The sequence below is a fragment of the Crocodylus siamensis genome, chromosome 5 (genome assembly GCF_052110815.1).
Source record: "Crocodylus siamensis isolate JL-2025a chromosome 5, ASM5211081v1, whole genome shotgun sequence".
In the NCBI taxonomy this organism is placed as follows: domain Eukaryota; kingdom Metazoa; phylum Chordata; order Crocodylia; family Crocodylidae; genus Crocodylus; species Crocodylus siamensis.
Genome location: NC_143399.1, coordinates 162992314 through 163001306, shown reverse-complemented (window position 1 = coordinate 163001306; position 8993 = coordinate 162992314). Strand labels below are relative to the sequence as shown.

General features: G+C 45.2%; 1 protein-coding gene across 1 annotated transcript in view; it reads left to right on the top strand.

The window, feature by feature from the left end:
* The first annotated feature begins 391 nt into the window (after positions 1–391).
* Positions 392–8993, top strand: part of PHF14 (PHD finger protein 14) — a 289953-nt gene continuing 281351 nt past the window's right edge. Inside the window, exons 1-2 of the mRNA XM_090046914.1 lie at positions 392–556; positions 730–840. Of these exons, the coding sequence (XP_089903040.1) occupies position 556; positions 730–840 (112 nt within the window). The 5' untranslated portion in view covers positions 392–555. The remainder of the gene's footprint in view (positions 557–729; positions 841–8993) is intronic.

Here is an 8993-nt window from a genome sequence, read left to right as displayed (position 1 = left end):
GGACCGCAGGACCACCCCGTGTGCACGGGAGGCCGAAGGCGTGGGGCTACCCATGTTGCCTCAGCAAGACTGTGCCGGTGCCTGGCAGACAACGAGACAAGCCAGTCCCAGAGCTGGGGACTGACCCGTGTTGCCAGCTATCTCACAGGTCTCTCTCTCAGCACGCGCTTTCTTTAATCTCCAGCTCCTGGAGTCACGGGCCTCGGCTGGGGGTCGGCGTTAGCCCCGGGTGGAGCAGGCATCTCACGTAAAGCAGCTTGGGCGCAGCGAAGCCCCCTTCACCGCCGCGCGGGCAGCAGCGCTCCGCCCAGACCCGACCCCGGGCAGGGAAAGGGCAGCGGCACCGCGGCAGCTTCCCTCTCCTACTGCGCAGGCCTGAGACTCGCGCAGGCGCAGCAGCTCCGCCGGCCCCGGCTCGCGGGCCGGGATTTGCATCCGGGGCACGGCTCTGCCCATTGTCTGGGTTCCCGGGCCCGGCGCCGGCGGGGCCTGCGGTGTAGCTGCCGCTGCTGGGGCCTGGACTGTGCCCCCGCCGCCCGGGCCGCCGCCGGCTCCAGTAAGTGGCTCCTGTCCCCGGCCACAGCCCGGGGCCGCCTCCCCGCCGGGCTCGTGGCTCTGGTCCCTGCCAGCCCCGGGGGTCCCCGCATGCTCCCTCCCCCCACACGTGCCGGCGGTGGTGGGAGCCGCCTGGCCCGGGCTAACGAGCGCGCCGTGTTTTTTTCCCCACAGTGGACCGCAGCTCGAAGAGGCGGCAAGTGAAGCCCTTGGCAGCTTCGCTGCTGGAAGCTTTAGATTATGATAGCTCAGATGACAGTGACTTTAAAGTGGGCGATGCCTCAGGTAAATGCCTCCCTTGTCTCCTCCTCCTCCACCTACCCCAGCTCTCACTTCCTTTTTTTGTTGCTTTCTCCCCCTCTGGCCCAGTGGGGTCGGCCCGGGTGCAGGCTGCCCCTCTGCTTGCCACTGGGGTGATGAACCGGGCTGGGACAGGGTCACCTGCAGCCCAGTCATCGTCTGATTGGCAAATTAGTAATCCCGGTGGGAGTGGGGGGAAAATAGAACCGCTGGGGGAAAAATAAAAGACTGTCCCCAAAATACTAGACCCCCTGTTACAACTTTCAAAGGTCCAATTTTATATAGATATGTCAAAGACTGGTAATTGACTGATTAAGTCTCTGTCACTGAAATGAGGAATGATATGGAGAGAGTCCAGTGGAGGGCAGCGAAAATGGTTTGGGGGCTGGGGTACATAATGTATGAGGAGAGGCTGAGGGAACCAGGCTTATTTAGTGTAGAGAAGAGGAGACTAAAGTGGGATTTAATAGCAGCCTTCAGCTACCTGAAGGGGGTTTCGGAAGAGACTAGAGTTGTTCTCAGTGGTGGCAGATGACAGAACAAGGAGCAACAGTCTCAAGTTGTAGCAAGGGAAGTTTAGGTTGGATATTAGGAATAACTTTCTCACTAGGAGGGTAGTAAAGCACTGGAATGGGTTACCTAGAGAGGTGGTGGAGTCTCCATCCTCGGAGGTTTTGAAGACCCAGCTAGACAGAGTCTTGGGTGGGATGATCTACTTGGGGCTAGTCCTGCTTTTAGCAGGGGGTTGGACTAGATGACCTCCTCAGGTCCCAACCCTAATTTTCTGTCATTCTATGTTAACAGTTGATTTCCCTCTGTGTATGGTGCCTTTCTTATGGCAAAAGGCTCTTATGGAAGTATACATTAGTTGTACTTCGGGAATAAGCCATTACCATTAGGCCATCATTTTATTCTGTATTCTGAAGACTACTTCATTCATTAAATTCTCCAAAGTGGATCTTTTCTAGACTAATTTCTCAAGCCTGGCTCCAGCTACAGATTGGGCAATTTGGGAGGAAAATCTATTCAGATTATAGATTTTTATGGCAGTAGCCAAATGCAGAGGCCTGATATGGAGTAGAGGCCTATTGTTCTGTCATCTGTACAAACTCCATGGTAAAACACATTCCCTTCTTCTAAGTATTTACCATCTAAAGCCTGAACCCTGTTATCTAATGCAGATGAATTGATCCCAGCACCTGTGTGGAACCTCCATTTACATCTGACATAAACCCAAACTCAGTAACTCATGTAAGAAACAAATAGGGAAGGTAGAAGTGGCAAAAATACATAGTTTGGGCCAGTGAATCTCGGCCAAAGTGTTGTGGCACATTGGGGTGCTGTGAGATCCTTTTAATGGTGCTGTGGGGTCCTGCACTGTTAGGTGTGCAAATACCTACACACAAACCCAGAGATTTCAAGTAGCAGTCTATAATGTCAAAAACATTCTGACATGCTGCAGATTTTCTGAGTTCATTGTGATAGGTGAAATGTTCTAGTGTTATTAAAAGCTGAAAGCTGGCATTTTCCTTGGGGTACTCAAATCTGAAAAGTTTGAGAACCAGTGGACTAAGCATTTCTGAGTGCACATAGGTCATTGTCAGCTTTCCAGGATAGGTGTTGAAACTAGGCATGGGATTGCAAATATACTGTTTCCTCCCTACTTTGTACCCAATTTTTAAAGATGCTGATATGGAAAGTTGTAGGATAGAACTTCAACAGCCCAAATGCTTTTCTTGTGAGTTTCTTTGCTAAGCGTCTTTGGAAGCAAGCACATTTCATCTTACAGAAACACTTGCTGTAGTAGGAGTTGAAGTAGCAGTGAAGCTAACTATATTATCAGTTTCCACTATTTAAATCATTTTTAATTTTTGTTCAATAGCATAAGGCAGGATTTGGGGGAAGATGAATATAAGCAGTATAAAGATAGTGTGAGGACCCAAATATTTGAAGAGAGAACTGGGGAAGGGACGAGGAGAGATTAAGGGATTAAACCATAATTTTAGGGTAATCATAACTTCAGTCACTAAAAGAAATTCAGAAATAAAGTTTTCCATCTAAAATATTGGCATTGGAACTTGGGGTTGAGATCCCACTGGACTATGTATGTTGTACTTGTGGAGATGTAGAGCTTGCTGTAAGTAACATACAAATGTTTAAATCTTTACTTCAGCGTAAGGAGCATGAATGGGGATTCCCTCAAGACACTTCTTTGAAATTGAAGCAGTTTGTGGTCTGTTATGGTGATGAAGAATTCATATTATGCAGTCAAATATTCGAATATTTTTGTGTTCAAGTGACTTGGATAACTTTGTTCTAAAACTTCAGAATTTGTATTCACTTGAAAGGGGAATGCTTACTTGGTTAAAACTGGAAAATAATTACACTTGAAATAAAGTTGTTAAGGTTTGGGGTAGGGAAAGGACATTTTTTTTAACACACAATTTGGCCTCTTAAAAAAACTAAGAACTGGAAGGGTAATGTAATAAATACTACTTCCCATGTTTCGTTATTTAAAAAAAAAAAAAAAAAGACAGTAGCCAGATGCTTGGCTGTTCTAGTTTGAATGCAACTGGTAATACTTAGCTTTCAGTTCAGGTTGTTGTAGGTCTGGTCTTTTTTTGATGGAAGAACTACAAAGGTAAATGGACTGAGTGGGACATGTGCATTATTCATGAGAGAGATACCAGTTTATTATTGTCTAACGTAGATTCCCCATTTGATCCCTCATAGTGTTGATCCTGCAGTGTATAGTGCATGGGTATTCATGCACAGGACCATTAAATTCAGTGGGACTTTGACCACAGGGGATCAGTCTGTGTACTGCTTGTTGCAGATTAGGGCCTGTACATAAAGACTTGAAATTCTGAATTCCAAAAGTTGTATGACACAGCTTCCTGTAGAAATAGATTTATCACAGATGTAGATAATCAGGTGGCTAAATGTAAATAGAGACTAGTCTTTCTGTGTTGTGTATTAAAGAAATTCAGAAGTATTTTTGGGTGGCTCTTGTATCTATGTATGTAAGGCTAAAGGTTGTTAAGAGATGTATAATATGAGATGTTAGATGCATCCAGGAGAACCTGTTTGATTTCCAAACCCTTATTGGTGCTCACAGTCCCACTGAAATCAGTGAAAGTATGTTTCAGTAAGGGTTTGTGAGCTTGGATTTGTGTTTCAAGGCAATATTTTAATTTTTGAATTTTGGGGTTCTGTAATATCTTTTCTTTAAGGAGGAAACAAAAAAACCCCATCCTTTTGTGTTTCAGTAGGTGCCTATAGTGGTTTGTTTCATTTATAGCAGTGTCTGTTACCTTGCTTGTAGGTTTCACGGTGGGTATAACCCACACATTAGTTAAGGTAAGAAGTTGGAGCCTTTTCTGTTTAGCTTTAAATGATTTTGAAACTTGGGAATTTGTAGGTATTCCCATTTTACCCATAAACCTAATCCTCAGCCTTAATGTTACATTTTCTTAGTTTTTTGTGATAAATGAAATAATTCTCTTACTTCACATGGTTGTTACCCCAAGTAGTGCCTCATATTATTGTTTTAAAGTTGCATTTATTATTCCAGTTCATATTTGTCTATTACACATAATTAAAAAATTGTTCCTGCCTGAAGGTTGGCATTATGAGGTCTTAGCTTGAAAACAATTTTAAGAAGAGTTGCTTTGGCCTTTTTATGTTATAGATGGAAAAGAACAAACAATGTTATAATTTGATTTTTTTTTTTTTTGGTACTCCATGCTGCCTTCAATTGAAGCTTTGCACTTTAGAGGTGATTTTTGAGCTTTGCTTTAAAAAGTAGCTAGAATATATTCTTATTTTTTAGTTTGAACTGATGCGTCCTAAGGAATGTTGATATCTAGACAGTGTTTATATGTTTTTCTCTACATGCACATACTTTCATAGACATCAGGGCTGGAAGGAACCTTGGGAGATCGAGTCCAGCCCCCTGCCCAAAGGGCAGGAAGTCAGCTGGGGTCAGCTTTATATGTGTATTCCATTTATTCTTCAGAATTTCAAACCTTATGGGCTTGTGGATGTGGGAGACTCACCTACCACTGAAAGCGAGCTGAGGGTCTGAGCCCAACACAATCCTTCGCATCAGGACTAGTGAAAAATAAATGTTGGGAAGAACATTACTTTTTTTCTATTGCACCTATGAGGAGAATTCTGAAACAAACTAGATGTAATCATCTACTTCAGAATTCATGACAACATGTTTAATATTCTTAGATTTTCTAATTTATTTTTCTCTAAAATTTCTAAACTGATGCTGATGGAGAATTACAGCATTGGCAGGAACTTAATGTGTCATTATCCAACCCTCTGCACAGATGCAGGCTACCCTGTTTCTGAACCATTTCCAATAGATGTCTGTCTAGCTTCTTTTTGGAAAAACTCCATGAAAAGAGGTTCTGCAAGTTCTCTAGGCAACTTGTTCTGTTGTCCTATGGTTATAACAATCATTAATTCTGAGATTTAATTAAAATATGCTTTGCTGCAGTTTAAACTTATTGCCTTGTGTCCTGTTTTCGTGGTGAAGGAGAACATAATATTTTGCAATACCTTTATGGCAGTCTTTCAAATAGTTGAAAACTATTGTCTTGTCGTCCTCCCCTTCCCCACACCCCCGAGTCTTCTTTCCTCCAAACTAAATTCCATCAATCTTTCTTCATGTTGCTTGCTTTCTAACAAGTAATAAGTCAGTAACAAGAGGCATATCAAGGTCCCTTACTGGATGAGGAAGGCAACCTAGTGATTGAGGATGCAGAAAAAAGGTTGAAGTACTCGATGGCTTTTTCACCTCAGTCTTCACAGGTGAGGTCAACTCCCAGACTATTGCAAATGGCAATACAGTTTGGGGAGGATGTTAGCAGCCAACTGTGGCAAAAGAACAGGTTACAGACAGTTTAGAAAAGCTGGATGTGTACAAGTCCATGGGGCTGGAGCGGATGCACCTGAGAGTGCTGAGGGAGTTGACTGATGTGATTGCAGAGCCACTGGCCATCATCTCTGAAAACTCATGGGGATCTGGAAAGAACCTGGACAACTAGAAAAAGGCAAATATAGTGCCCATATTTATGAAAGGGAGGATGAGGGAACTACGGACTGGTCAGCCTCACCTCAGTTGCTGGAAAAAACATGGAGCAGGTCCTCGAGGAATTCATTTCTGAGCGCTTGGAGGAGAAGGGGGTGATTAGGAACAACCGACATGGATTTTACCAAAGGCAAGCCATGCCTGACCAACCTGATTGCCTTCTCTGATGAGATGACTGGTTCTTTGGGTGTGAGGAGACCAGTGGATGTGATATAACTTGACTTTAGCAAGGCTTTTGATACTGTCTTGTGCAACATTATTGTAGTCAAGCTAAGGAAGTACTGGTTGGATGAATGTACTATAAGGTGAATAGAAAACCGGCTGGATCATCAGACTCAGGGTAGTAATTAATGGCTTGATGTTTTGTTGGCAGTAGGTATCAAGTGGAGTGCCCCAGGGGTCAGTCCTGAGGCTGGTTTTGCTCAATATCTTCACCAGTGATTTGGAAGACGGGATGGAGTGCACCTTCATCAGGTTTGCAGATGATACCAAGCTGGGGGAAATAGTTGATACACTGGAAGGTAGAGTTAGGATTCAGAGTGACCTAAGCAAATTGGAGGTTTGGGCCAAAAGAAATCTCATGAGGTTCAGTAAGGATAAATGCAAATTCCTGCACTTAAGATGAAACAATTCCATGTACCAAAACAGGCTGGGGGCTGACTGGCTGAGCAGCAGCTCTGCAGAACAAGACCTGGGGCTTACAGTAGGCAGTTCTGTTGTTCTGTTGTCCTATGGGTTGCATCAGTAAGAGTGTTACCAGTAGGTCAGGGGAAGGGATTCTTCCCCTCTATTCTGCACTGGTGAGACCACATCTGGAGCACCATGACCAGTTTTGGGCTCCCCACTGCAGGAGGGATGTAGCCAAATTGGAGACAGTCCAGCAGAGGGCAAGGGAAATGGTTAGGGGGCTAGAGCACATGACTTACAAGGAGAGATTGAAGGAACTGGGCTTATTTAGACTAGAGAAGAGCAGAATGGGGTGGGGACTTAATAGCAGCCTTCAACTAATTGCAGGGTGGCTCCAACGAGGATGGAGTTAGACTTTGATGATAGAACAAGGAGCAGTGGTCTCAAGTTGCAGCAAGGAAAGTTTAGGCCAGATATTAGGAAAAACTTTCTCACGAGGAAGGATGGAAAACACTGGAACAGGTTACCCAGACAGGTGTTGGAATCTCCGTCCTTGGAGGTTTTTAAGACCCAAGTAGTTAAAGCCTTGCCTGGGATGATCTAGTTGGGGATGGGCCTGCTTTGATCAGGGAGTGCTCCAGATGATCTGTGGGTCCCTTTCAACCCTAATTTTCTATGATTCTAAACTTTATCATCTATTGCCACAAAGAAGCCATTTATATAAAGAGAGTATACAACTGTTCAAGGGCTTGTTGCAGAAGAGAAGTGGCTCTTCTGAAAGAAGTTAGATCTGTTACTTATGGAGAAAGATTGCCCTCTTCCTGATCTAAATCTAGTTGCTGTTTGCTTCCTTCAGGTGTGGAGAACGCGTGGTATCCAACATTTGCATACTCTCCCAAGAGAGAGGGGGGAGGAAGGGAGAACATTGGGTCCCTAATAGCCCACCAAGGAGCAAGCCGTCAGGGATCCCTTTGGGGACACTGCATGGGACCCCCCCCCCCTTCCTTTTCCCACTAATAAGCTAATTGGTGAGATGGGGCATTCTTCTCTGGTGAGAATCTTCCTGGAGCCCCAGGAGGGTTGCTGCTGGGGAGACTGGTCCTGTGCCACTCTCCAGTTGGTCTGGAGGAGTTTGGGGAGCAACAGGTAGCTGTGCTGTGATGGCAAATCCCCTAGGGCTTCAGGAGGATTGCCTCCAAGGGAGAATGGTCCCCTGCCCCTGCATGTCTCCTGTTGCATTAGGGAGCTGGAGGGAGAGGAGCAGGATACAGCTGTGCCATGGCCGCAGGGATCTCCAGGCTCAGGCTTTCTCCACTCTACTTTGGCTCAGCCCAGTGTAGTGCAAGGAATGAGAACTGTTTTCCAGTTCCCACCGTTATTTTATGAGTTCTTACCACGGGATGATGGTCCCCTGTCCCACCAATCAGCTAATTGGCAGGATGGTGGGGGTGCAATCCTCTGGGCTGGTACCATCTCTGGGCTGTCTGACAGCTGCTGCTTTTCAGCAGCTGCAACTCCCAGCAGGGAAGAGGGCAGGTTGTCAGTTAAAGGCTTCCTAAAAGCAGGCGTGGCCAAGAGAGCCACCTTCTAATGTCCTGTGGCTGGAAAGCTCTAGGGTCTGGAATGTATATATGTACTAGCTCCTGGACTATTTTTCTAGAAACACCTCTCCATGCCTCTGTGTCACTTGCCTTTGTCTTCAGTTCCTGTATGTCCTTCAAATATAGTGTCCAAAACTGGACAAAGTACTCAAACTGAAATCTGAGCAGCACTGAGTAAAGTGGTACCACCACTTTCTGTAGCATGCATACAATGCTGCTGTTAATGCAATTCATATTATGGTGACAGAATTGCATAACTGATGGGCTGAATTTGTGATCCACTGAGATTCTTTTCAGCAGTACTGCTGTCAAGTCCTCTACCTCACTCCTTTTTTGTGCATTTCATTTTTAACCTACGTGTAGCAGTGTGTATTTATCTTAGAACTACATTTTGTTGTCTATAGGATTAAAAATTGCAAAAATGCTTCATCTTCCAAAACGCCGCCTCCCAGTTTTGAGTTGTCTATAGCTTGGACTCTTATATTCTCTACTAGGTCAAGTGTAGTTTGCTTGCTAGATTTTAACTGCTGTTTCCTTCATACCTACACTGAGCAATATTAGAGCAAAGCTAGGGGTGCACCGATAGATTTTTGCAGCCCATTTTTAAGGAGGCATATCAGCTGATACTGATCCATTTTCCAGTACCCAGCCCAGCACCATGGAAAGCTGCCTCTAGCTGGTAAGAAGGGGAGGGAAGAGAAGGGGCATGCAAGGGACAGATCAAGGCTCCTGTGGTGAGGAAGAGGCTGGGCCTGGGGCAGGTGCTGGGGCAAGTGCTACCCACCTGGGGCGGGGCGGGACGGGTG